The following is a 12922-nucleotide window of genomic DNA, read 5'->3' on the forward strand; positions in this document are numbered from 1 at the left end:
AGGGCGGGGCTTGTATTTTGGTGTGCAGCAGCACACCTATAGACACTGACCTGGCTGGATGGGGCATGGGGGTGCTTCAGTGTGGGGAATGACTGCTTGCCAGCTAGCCCCACACCTGAAGCACCCTCATGCCTTAGCTAGTTCCTTTGCAGCACATTGAGCCTAGTCAGAGCAGCCCCAGGCTGGCAGGCCAGACCAAGCTGACATGACCCAGCTTAATGTGCTGTACCCCAATAAGCTCTGCAGTTTATTGCTGCCCCCTAATGGCACATGTAGATGGGCCCACTATCTAGCAATTGGTAGTTTTCTTCATGTTTCCATTGGACTGCTCCCTTAACGTCTTGGAGCATGTCGCTGCAGTAGGATGAAGGATATTTTTGTGGCTTTACTGTAGTGGCACTTGCTTTCAGCAAAACTTGCAGCCTCTGTTCTCTGCTGGGCTTCCTTCCTCAGTTTTCATTGCTTTACTCCTTCTGTAAAATAAGGTACAGTACTATATTAGACCCTGATTTTTATCTCTGGAGTCCTTAGTGTTAGCTCCCTGCCCATTTTTTTTCAGGATTTATATATACCATATTCACTCAACTGTAAGACTACCTTAATTGTAAGCTAGCCCCCCCCTCCAGCAATTAGATTCTATATAGGGAAATTCTTTATAAATTTGATATAATCTTATAGACATTATCTAACCTTTTGAAGGTTTGTCTTGAACATGTGCCCTTCCCACTGCTACTGCAGGGAGCCAAGCTCAACATGAACAAAAGCACTTGTTGGCTGTGGGGGTGTCTGTTCCCTGTGATGGGGTTAAGATCCTTGGGGTAGCATTTGACCCTGAATTGGATAGATGGAAGGTATGGGAAAAGATAGAGGTTGGGACTATGGCACATGTGCTGCCTCTCCATGGAGGGGTGGGGCACCTGGTGCTCATCGAGGCAGTGCTGCTACTGGTGCTCCTGTGCACTGCACTAGTCTTTCCCCCTGCCAAAACAGGTCCATAGAAATCAAAGAGTCATGTGCTGCTGCTTCTGGAGATCCAGATGGGGGGGAGTAGCAAGGAAGGTGCTGTACAAAACTAGGCAGACTAGGTTTGGGAATGCCAAATATCCAGCTGTTCCTTTGGACCAAGTACATGAGCCAGATCTGCCTGCTAGTGACCGGGATAGGAGACAAAAATGGCCTGCTTTGTTGAAAACTAAGCAGGGTACCTGCTGAGATGTTGACAGGTATACATGTATCCCCATGGGAAACCATGGACTTTGGAAAAACCATGGTTCTCCACGGTCTTGGACACTTTCTGGAGCAAGTACAATGCGCTTGAGGAAGCGCCTGCAACCATGATCAACCACTGCAAGATGTAGGAGGTGGTCAGAGCCAAAGACACTGTCGACTGTAGACCTGTTCCCTGGAAATGGTTGCTAAGCCATGTGGGAGCAGACCTTCCATAAAGGCCTACAGAAAAGACTACATGGACTTGAATGGGTAGGCAGCCCAGTGGGCACTCCCCATGTGGGCTATGAGACGCAGAAGGGAAGCAGCCAACCCAGTTGCCCCAGGGTAACCTGCCAAGAGAGAGTGGAAACTATCAACCACCTCCTGTGGTTCTGTCCATAAGTCAAGGAGGTATGGAAGAAAGTGAATCGGCTTTGCTAGGTGGTGATGGGAATCAAAACCATGACCAGAGAGGTGCTCACTTGACCAAACAAAAGGGGTCCCTATCAGCCTGCTTTGATTGGTTAGTCTCCTATGTCAGATGCACCCTGTGCAAGACCAGGAATCTCCTGATGTACCAACACACAGCTCTCAGTCAAGGCCTGTGTTTAAAGTGGGACTGAGCAAGCTGCAGACTTATTACCAGAAGATGTTAGAGGATGGTGAAGAGGTGGCAAAGATAATCTGGTAGAGGAACCAGTGGCACAGATGGTTCAAAGACACCCCCCTGAAGAAGGTGTCATTGATAACAAGGAAGAAGTTGAGGACGGTGGATTGAGTTCCCATGACTGACGACAGCAACAAAAATACTGGAGATACCATGTCACTGACTGCTGTAGTTATAAAGGCTAGGGGCTAAATAAAGGAACAGAAGGCAGAGTACACAGGTGTGAGAATTGGAGCAGGTATGTGATACTGCAGTGGTGTATATGCTTGAAGACTAGAAAGGTATAGTTCCTGTATCAAAATATACTGGGGGGCAGGGGGTGGGAAGGGCTGCACTAGCATGTTCTAATAAGTTCCCATGGGGAGGGGGGAGCAATGGTACTGTTTGCACTTTTCTCCTATCTACTCCTAGTCTTTTTGACTAGGAAGAAGTTAAGACTAGGTGGCATCTGAACTCCAAGGCTTTTAGGCCTATGGCTTGCAAATAGAATGCACTCCTCCCAAAAGTTCCCTTTTTGCCCAATATGGGCCATGTTTGTTTGGTTTTTTTTTATAGTCATGTTTGGTGTTGGCTGCATTTAATCAACTTCATAGTTGGTTTTCATTGTTGAGCCTATGTGTCTTTTAGCATATAGACACTGTATTTAATGAGGCTTCCTTTTATGCAAATCTGAAGGGCTTTTTTCTCTGCTGATATTGGTGGTAGGAGGGGGAAGGGGGCTTGTCTCCTTGTATTTGTGTAAATACAGTATTTACATGATACAAAAATAGCGTACGGCTAATATAACTGACTAGTGTTGCTTGCAAAAAGAAGTTTTGAGTAGCACTTGTCCAGAGGAGGAAGCAGAAGGGCCTGTTCACCTATGAATGATTTGGTGATTTTGATCTGCAGTCTGCATGAGGAAGTTGTGATGGTCTCATTTATGACAAGGCCTTATTCAGGACCTCATAGCTTGTTGCCTGTCCCTATTTGCAATGGTGCCTAATTTGAGCCAGCCTCATCCCCAGGCTTTGAAACCCAAACAGCCACTGAGAGATTGCAATGCTGGCAAATAAGGTAGCTGGTGCTGATTTTGTAGGGAGGAGTTCAGGGTATGGCTTCTTTTAAGAGAACTGAGTATTGGGTCCATGAGTCTTTCTGTGTGAGTTGCTTTTTGATGTGCAGATAAGGTGGTTTCTCTTCCCAGGTGGTGTCAGATGTCAGGAAGGCGTAGAAATCTTGCTTTCTTGTTTGGCAATGAAGTTGATAATTGCATGAAGTATTCCATGTGCTTCATCCATGGAACAGAAAATCCAAAGGCTGGAAATCCAACTGAAGAAAATGGTATTTTAGGGATGTGATTGGAAAAAGGCATAGGTGACAGTGCACATAACAATGAGAGGGTTTGCTTGCTCTTCAGAAGAGATCAATCCATTGAGACGCGTGACTAGAGAAGCAAGATGGAGGGAAACCTGGAACACATTAATAGAATCAAATTTAAAAATAAAGAAGTGGGGTGGAAAGGACTTCAGGTCATCTAATCCAACCCCCTGCTCAAAGCAGGACCATCCCCTACTAGATCATTCCAGCCAGGCCTGTCAAGCCAGGCCTTAACTTCCAAGGATGGAGATCCCACCACCTCTCTAGGTAACCTGTTCCAGTGTTTCACCACCCTCCAAGTGAGTTTTTCCTAATATCCAACTTAAACCGCCTTTGCTGCAACCTTAAGATGATTGCTCTTTGTTCTGTCATCTGTCACCACTGAGAACAGTCTAGCTCCATCCTCCTTGGAACCACCCTTCAGGTAGTTTAAAGGCTGCTATCAAATCCCCACTCAATCTTTTCTTCTGCAGACTAAATAAACCTGATTCCTAGGCTCTCCTCAGAAGTCATGTGCACCAGCCTCCAAACCATTTTCATTGCCCTCTGTTGGACTCTCTCCAACTTGTCCAAATACTTGCCATAGTGAAGGGCCCAAAACTGGGCACAGTACTTGTATGTGGCCTCACCAGTGCACAATAATTACTTCCTTCAATCTGCTGGCAGCGCTCCTACTAATGCAGTCTAGTATGCTGTTAGCCTTCATGGCAGCAAGGGTACGCTGCTGACTCATCCATCTTGATGCCAGCTAGACATTGAGTCATTGATTACTACCTGCTGAGCCTGACAATCCAGCTAGCTTTCTATTCATCCATCTTTTACTCTTTCAACTTGTTTGCAAGAATGCTGTGGGAGCCTGTATCAAAAGCTTTGCTAAAGTCAAGGTACATCACTTCTACTGCTTTCCCTGTATCCACAGAGCCAGTCACCCTGTCATAGAAGGCAATTAGGTTGGTCAGGCATGACTTGCCCTTGTTGAATCCATGCTGACTGTTCCTGATCACTTTCTCCAAGTGCTTAGAAATGGATTCTAAGCACTTGCTCCAAAATCCTTCCAGGGACTGAGGTGAGGCTGACTGGTCTATAGTTTCCTGGTTTCTCCTTCACTTGCCCTTTTTCCAGTTATCTGGGACCTCCCCTGATTATCATTTTTCAAAGATGATAATGGCCAGTGGCTCTGCAGTTGCATCCGCCAACTCCATCAGCACCCTCAGATGCATTGTGTCTAGTCCCATGGACTTGTACATGTCCAGCTTTTCTAAACAGTATCTAACCTGTTCTTTCAACACAGTTCCCTGCTGACCTTCTCCCCAAACTGTGCTGCCATTGCAGAAGTCTGGGAACTGACCTAGCTGGTGAAGACCAAGGCGAAGAAGGCATTGAGTACTTCAGCCTTTTCCACATCATCTGTCAGTAGGTTCCTTTCCCCCAATCAGTAAGGGACCCAGATTTTCCCTGACCTTCCTCTTGTTGCTGACCTACTTGTAGAAACCCTTCTTGTTGCCCTTCATGTTACTTGCTAGCTGCAACTCCAGTTGCTCTTTGGCCTTCCTGACATTAATCCCTATATGCCCAAGCAATATTCTTGTACTCCTTGTTGGACAGCGACTCCATGTGGTGCCCAACAACTAGGAAGACGACATCCAATTGCTCATGGATCCTGTTACTCATTAGTCAGAGCAAGTAGGGAGCAAAATGCTACTTGCGCACATCGCTCACAACAGCTTTATCTAGAATGGAGACAGCTTTGGGTGAGCTTCCTCACAGACTCGCAGCCTGTGAACACGGGGAACAGCCGTGAAGAATAGTTCTTTCCACATTTATACACTTTTGGCTCATGCTTATTAACTTTCACTCCACTCTCACTCCTCTTTTTTGTTCCACACATTTCTCATCCTGTCTCAAGCTCTGCCTCCTGTTTACTGTTTGTTTCACTAGCATGGAATTTCCTATGCATTTCCTTCATTTACATGCCTCTCTGCTAAGAAAGCATGCGTAAGACTTTGACCTCTGCTTCCTTCGGTCACTTGCTGGTTTTTTTTTTAATTGTTTCTTGCTGACTTCTTCATCTCCAAGGTCTTGCTTCTCCTTTATCTCCTGATGATAGCTGGTGGGCTGCATCTTGTTCTTCTTGCACCATGTATGCTACACATTACCCCATTGTTAGAAAACTGCTTGCTTAAACATTTGCAAAGTTAGTTTTAATATACCATCCTGCCTTGTGACTAGCAGCTTTTTCTGAGACGCAGATTAAGAGCCTTCTTTCAGCTGCAAATCCAGTGCTCCCCAAGATCTGAATGTGATCACCCTAACACTCCACCCAAATTTTGACCAAACTTTCACCTCTTGTAGGCTTCCTTTCTGTATTTTAAGCTTACTGAAGAGTTCTCCAAGTCAAGCTAGTTGCTTGCCACATTTGCTCTTCTTCCTGTGCATGAGGATGGTTCCTGAACACTCAGTAAGGTTTCTTTAGAATACACTTGACTCTCCTGGACTCCCCCCCCCCCCCCCCCCCCCCCCCCCCCCCCCCCCCCCACCACCCCCCCAGCCACTCTCCCCCTCCACACATGCCATGCCAGTGGTTCTTGCCCATCATTTCCCTGCGTGAATTGAAGTCTGCTTTTCTGAAGTTTGGGGTCCATATTCTGGTGCTCTCCCTTTGTTCCTTTTGTCATGATCCTAAACTGGATCATCTTGTGGTCACTGCTGCCCAACTTGCCATCCACTTTTTATATCCACCACCAATTCTTCACTGTTTATGAGCAGGAGGTCAAAAAGAGAATGGCCCCTAGTGGGTCTCTCCAACACTTGCACCAGGAAGCTGTTCCCAATGCTCTCCAAAAATTTCCTGGGTTGCATTTGTACTCCCAGCAGATGTCAGAGAGATTGAAATCTTCCATGAGAACCAGGGCCTGTGATTTGGAAACTTCTGCCAGTTGTATAAAGAAACCCTCATCTTCCTGGTCTGGTGGTGATCACTCACCAGAACATCACCTTTTGTTGCTGTCCCCTCTAACCTTAACCCAGAGACATTCAACAGGCCTGTCTCCAGTTTTTATACTAGGGCTCTGAGCAATCGTGCAGCTCTTCTTAAGTACAGTGCAATTCTTCCTCTTCTCCCTGTCTCTTCTTCTTGAACAGTGTACCCATCCATGATAGTGCTCCAGTCATGCCAGCTATCCCATCAAGTCTGTTATTCCAAACATGTCATAGTTCCCTGACTGTGCGAGTACTTCCAATTCTTCCTGTTGGTTTCCCAGGCTCCATTCATGTGTGTACAGATACTTGAGGTGACCTAATTGATTGCCCTACATTCTCAGGAAGAACAAGGCCTCCCCTGTTGCCCCCTCCTGCTTGTGCTTCCTGCAGGTCCCCTACTTCCCCACTTACCTCAGGGGTTTGTTCTCCTTCCCCTGGTGAACCTAGGGCTTTAAAACTAGGTTAGCAAGCCTGTCTGCAAAATGCTCTTCCCTTTCTTTGTCAGGTGGGTCCTGTCTCTTCCTAGAAATCTTTCTTGAAACAACATCCCATGGTCAAAGAAGTCAACCCCCTGCTGAAGAAACCCACCTGCACAGCCATACATTGGTCTGCAGGATGCATCTGCTCCTGGCAGTGCCCTTTCCCTTGTCCGGAAGGATTGAGGAGAATATGACCTGTGATCCCATCCCCTTCACCCTTGCACTCAGAGCCCTATAGTCCTGCTTCATCTGCTCAGGGTCACCCCTGACAGTATCATTCATGCCCACATGAATGGGGTAGTAGTCAAAGGGTCGGACAAGTCTCGGTAATCCTTCCGTGACATCTCAGCTCTGGACTCCAGGCAAGTAGCAGACCACAAGACAATAGGTGAGACTAGCAGATGGATCTCTGTCCTTTGCAGAAGGGAATCTCTAGCCGCCATCACCACCTATTGCTGCTGCTGCTGCTTCATGGCAATGGTCTTAATCCTCCCCACCTTGGGTATTCCTGGCCTGGCCTCTTCAGCTAATGGAATGCTCTTCTCCTCCTCTGTTGCTAGTACTCTGTATCTGTTCTCCAGGCAAACCACTGCTCATGGGGATGATGACAGCTTCTTGCTGCTGGAAGATGCAGGCTTCCAGCTCCCACCTTCCTGGGAGTCCATGGCCCCTCTTTTTTCCTAGCATCACCTCTGACAGTCCTTCTTCCACCATCCTAGAGGTTTCCTCCAGCATAGAATCAATGAAGTCCTTATGGCGGAGGATGCTTTGGAACCTTGTTACATTCTCTTGTAGCTCTCTTTCCTTCTCCCTGGGGGATGCCACCAGAAGGCACCACTCACGCTGAAGGCACTTCCCCCACCTGTCTGACACTGGAAAGAATCTGCAAGCTGCAGTCTGCAGAGCACCAAACCAGGACCTGGGTGGAAGCCTCAACAGAGTGCAGTCCTGCCCAGACAGACACCTTGCAGTTGGAAGCAGAGGAAGACCTGGAAGTGGTAGTGGCTCTGGGATTGTGATGTCTTCTAATCTGTTGCCCTTCACTTCTTGTCTCTTTCCAAGCAGAACTTCCCTAGCAAACTCCTCTGTAGTGGGCCTGTTTGTTGTTCTTTGATCTGAAAGGAACAGCAAGCAGGCCTTTCCTTCACCCGCTTCCTGTCAGCAAGCTTACAGTGAATGAATGCAAGGGTTTCCAAGCAAACTTGCTAGCAAACTCCCCTTTGCTACGGACTTTAGTTAAAACAAAGGGCTTAAGTCTTGGTCTAGCTGCTGAGTTTCAGCTGCTAAAAATAAAACTGACTAGCAAACTCTTTGCTTCTCCATGTTCGTTGCTCCTGTGGTTGATTTGGTCTGTGTCCTTACATACTTCTGGGCCTGGACTGGCTAGGGCCCTTTGTCACACCCAGGTGACAAGGGCCATAATCATGTCACCTAGGTTGAGTTAAAGAAGACCAAAAAACCAAAACAAAAACAGCCAACCCCCCTGTCAGCACCGTCAGGTGATGGGGGACTTAGAATGGCATGGAAGAGAATGGGTGACCCCAAAATAAGGAAGGAAAGGAAAATTAACTGGTATATTGTGGGGAGTTTTGTTCTTTCTTTGTAGGGAACATCCTAACATTCTTTTTTGTTGCACCTTCTTTTAGAGTGCTTTTATGGCTGACTAGGGTGCATGCTTTCTTGTGGGCGGTTTTGGACTATTACGCTACCCTATGGTTCCTAACAACTGTGTATTCAATGACCCAGGTGGCTCTTCCAGTGCAACCTGTACAGAAAGTGTTCAGCTCTGAAAATGAAATGGCTTTTATAACAACATATTAGCAAATGGAACAGCCTTTTAAAAAAAGGGAGTTTTCAACTAATTACTTTTTAGGAGAAAAAGTGCTTAAACTTTGATATTCTTTGTTATTAGCTGCTGGCAAGGGTGGGTCAAGGGAATGGAAACTTGCATAATGCATTTTCTTAAATAGTTTTTTGTTTTCATGTCGGGAAGTGTCATGCTTTAAAATGGTTAAAATCAAACTGGCATAAACCTGTAAAACTGCAACAGTGTTCTAAAAAAAAATCCAAATGTTTTGGCTATTTACAAATCATTATATGGGATCCTAAAAAATTAAAACTGGGTAAGTGGTATTCTGACAGTGTCAAGTGTATAGCTAAATAGACCTTTTCACCACAGTACAAAAAAGGATAATGTTACCTTGCACCAGCAGTTGAATGAATAAATTGTCTTCCAGGTTTTAAGCTGTTACATATCCCTCTTCTCCCCTTTTATATACATAAAGAATCGTGTAAATGAAAACTAAACTCGAATAGCTTTCATAACAGAACACACAGCTGTTCCAATACTTGACTTACAGGTAAAATAATGGCAGGTATAGGGAAGTAATTATGTGAAAGCATGACTAATATGAAGGAAATAGGTTCTCCTGAAGATGAAAAGGGTTTTTCTCCCTTGCTTGTTTAACTTCATAGGTCAGCTTGCTTTAGGGCAATGTCTGCTTCCTAGGTGGGGGTGGCAAATAGACTGAATCTTTGGCCTCATCTCTCACCCCCTAAATTGGTGTTAGTAGCAAACCACTGCATTTTAACTGAAGAGTTATGATTTCAAACAAGATTTCCTTTTTTTTTTTTTTTTTATATACAGTGCTTTTGTTCCTCTGGATATTCCATATAAGAAGAACTCCACGGAGTGGGAGAAAATGAAGCTCCTGGTTGAAGAATTTGGAAGCAGTCGTAAGTGCAGTGTTCTGTTTCTATGCCCCTCTTCCCCCAGAGTGTCAAGAGTTTTGTATTAAGTCAGTTTGTCACTTCATTTAGGTATGCCTACTTTAAAATTGTGACGCATGTATGAGATGGTATGTGCATTTCTTAACTGAATTTTAAACGATCTTTTCCTTGGTAACTGAAAATTGAAATTTTTGTTTCTGTAGCCTGGGAATTGCCATACTTGGTCATAAGAGAGATGGTTGGAACTGTCTCCTATGAATTTGATACCAAACTCTGATAGTTCTACTGGCTTAACCTCATTCAGGATTCATCCCTTCAAAAACTGTTCTGGTGTTATGTCTTGGAATATCACTTATAAGGCATTTTATATTCATAGTCATTTTGAAGTAAGCCTACAAAGAAGTCTAGTTCAATGCCTTGCCTGAGACAGAATCATCCTTATCCAAACCATCCCATACAGCTATAACCTAAACTCTGCATAAGACTACCATCATCCCTGACACACAACCTAGACCTAACACTCTAACTGACCCAGGTAAAGCAAGGGAACCAAGGCAGCTAATGTCCTGCTTCTGAGATGTTGTCAGTATATGCTCAAGAAGTCTTGGGTAGAAGGCCATGCCCCCTGCTGCAGAAAACAGCAAAAACCTTCATGGTCCTTGTCAATCTGACCATGGGGTAAAAAAAATTCCTGACTCCAAATATGGAGATCAGTTTGACTCTGAGCGGAGGAGCAAGATCCTTTAGACGGGAACCTCTGGCTTTTGTTCTTAGCAGGGGAATTGACACACCTCAGTTGAAGTCCCCAGCCTTGGCTGTAGCCAGCACCCAATGCCTTTGGGAAGCCTTAAAAACCCTTTGAAACATATACCAGGAAAAAGGAAGGGTGAGGTGGGGAGCAACTAGGCAAAGCCCAGAAGCATGGGAAATATCTATGGTAGAAAACCAGGCACAGCGATACCTAGATCATTCCTAACCCATGGCTGTCTCTAACCTTCAACACCTCCAATGATGGAGAGTCCACAACTTCCCTAGGCAGTCTGTCCCACTACCTTGCTATTCTCACAGTGAAGAATTTTTTTCCTAATATCCAATCTAAATTTACTTGTCTGTAACTTCAGGCCATTGGTCTGTATCCTCTTCTCTGCAGCAAGAGGGGAAAAAACGGTACTTGCCCTTTTTCTTTATGGTTGACCCTCAGGCATTTGAAGACTGCTCTCATGTCCCCTCTTCAGCACCTTTTCCGCAAGCTGAACATGTAGTACCTTTGGTCCCACTCACATGACTTGTCTTCTGTGGCAGGGCACTTGATGTGCCTGCCACTTGAAGAGATCGAGCAGCCTTTTGAGCCACTGGCATGTTGGGGTCAGGGCTAACGGCAGTCAGCTGACCCTGAGGGGTAGCAGATATAGCTGAGTCTTGTCAAAGGAGCTATGGGATTTGAAGGGAGTCGCCTGATTGGAGGATGACTGGGCTTAGGCAGGGGATTGGCCCAAATGGAGCAGAGCAGGCAATTGCATCTTGGGAGCTAGTGTAGGAACATCACCAACAGGAAGGTGGCTACAGGGTCGGACCCAAAGAGTACTAGTTGATGCGAGGTAGATCAGCGTGGCGCAGGGTGACCTGTGGAGTCCCTCAGGGCTCGGTACTTGGGCCGGTACTCTAACATTTTCATTAACGATCTGGATGTGGGAGTCAGATGCAAACTGGCCAAGTTTGCAGACGATACCAAATTATGGGGGAGGGTGGTCACACTGCAGGACAGGCTGGGGATACAGGCCGACTTGGACACATTTTCAAGGTGGGCTGACAAACTTGATGTCCTTTTAATATAGAGAAGTGTAAGGTGTTGCATCCTGGTAGGAAGAACCTTCAACATATTTACAGGCTCGGCAGTGCTATGTTTATTAGCACCGCAACTGAAAGGGGTTTGGGGGGGCGGGTCTTGATTGGCCATATGATGAATAGGATCAATGCGATGCCGTGGCTGGCAAAACAAACCAAACCCCGGTGTGCATCCACCAATGCATCTCATGCAAAACCAGGGAAGTCATCCTCCTGCATTACTTGGCCCTGGTGAGCCTGCAGCTGGAGTACTGTTTCCAATATTGGGGGGCCCCCCATTTCAGGAAGGATGTGGAGAAGCTTGAGGGAGTCCAGAGGAGAGCCACTCATATGATCCATGGAGGCTGAGGGACTTGGGACTCCTTCAGTCTGGAGAAGAGAAGGCACAGGGGGGACTTGGTGACAGCCTACAATTACATAAGAGGAGTATATCAGGACCTGGGAGAACAGCTGTTCACCAGAGCTCTCCAAGGGATAACAAGGTCCAACAGCCATACACTCCAGGAAGGCTGACTTTTAGACTAGACATAAGAAAGAAGTCCTTTTACAGTGTGTGTGTCCAGGGTCTGGAACAGACTCCCCCCTGGAAGCTGGTACAAGCACCTGCTCTAGACTTTCAAAAGACAGGTTGGTGGGTTGGTGGTTTTTTTTTTTTTTTTTGCTGGGGTCACTTGATCCCAGCTGACTTCCTGCCTATGGCAGGGGGGCTGAACTTTGATCTCATGAGGTCCCTTCCAGCCCCTAATGTCTATGAAATGCATTAAATCTATGAAAGCTGCCACTCCTGAATGCTAGCAGGGAGAATGACATCCAGAGGTTTGGGTAGGAATGAAGGGGATGGAGGAGATTCCTGGGGACCCAGTGTGGGGTTCAGAGCCCTGAGAAAGGGGCTGAGTGCCTGGGACCTGTTGAGAGGAGGGTTCAGGACAGGACCAGAGAGGAGCTGTGCACCCAGGGGCCTTGTGAGAGACCAGGAGGGGCCCAGATGAGCCCAGAGAAGGAAGGAGGTTGTGTTTAAGAAAGACCTATTGGGTGCTCTGGGTGAGCCCAGAGAGAGTGGTGGTATGATTTATTTCATAGATTTCATAGACATCAGGGCTGGAAGGGACCTCGGAAGATCATCGAGTCTAGCCCCCCGCCCAAAGGGCAGGAAGTCAGCTGGGGTCATAGGATCCCAGCAAGATAAGCATCCAGTTTCATCTTGAAGGTGTTCAATGAAGGCGCTTGAACCACCTCCGGTGGCAGGCTGTTCCAGACCTTGGGGGCTCGGACAGTAAAGAAATTCTTCCTTATGTCCAGCCTGAAACGATCTTGAAGTAGTTTGTGACCATTCGACCTCGTCATCCCTTGGGGCGCTCTGGTGAACAAACGTTCCCCCAGATGCTGGTGGTCACCCCTGATAAACTTGTAGGTGGCCATCAGATCACCCCTGAGCCTGCGCTTTTTCAGGCTAAAGAGCCCCAGGGCTCTCAGCCTGTCATCGTAGGGTCTGCTTCCCTGACCTCTGATCATGCGCGTGGCTCTTCTCTGGACTCTCTCAAGCTTCTCCACATCCTTTTTGAATTGTGGAGCCCAAAACTGGACACAGTACTCCAGCTGCGGCCTCACTAAGGCCGAGTACAGGGGGAGAATGACGTCCCGAGATTTGCTTGAG

General features: G+C 46.6%; 1 protein-coding gene across 1 annotated transcript in view; it reads left to right on the plus strand.

Moving 5' to 3' along the window:
• The window catches only part of LMBRD1 (LMBR1 domain containing 1), a 223701-nt gene that overhangs the window by 65322 nt on the left and 145457 nt on the right, over positions 1-12922 (plus strand). The window contains exon 6 of the mRNA XM_006016640.3: positions 9341-9429. Coding sequence (XP_006016702.1) covers positions 9341-9429 — 89 coding nt within the window. The remainder of the gene's footprint in view (positions 1-9340; positions 9430-12922) is intronic.

The sequence above is a fragment of the Alligator sinensis genome, unplaced genomic scaffold (assembly GCF_000455745.1).
Source record: "Alligator sinensis unplaced genomic scaffold, ASM45574v1 scaffold499_1, whole genome shotgun sequence".
NCBI classification, from domain to species: Eukaryota; Metazoa; Chordata; order Crocodylia; family Alligatoridae; genus Alligator; species Alligator sinensis.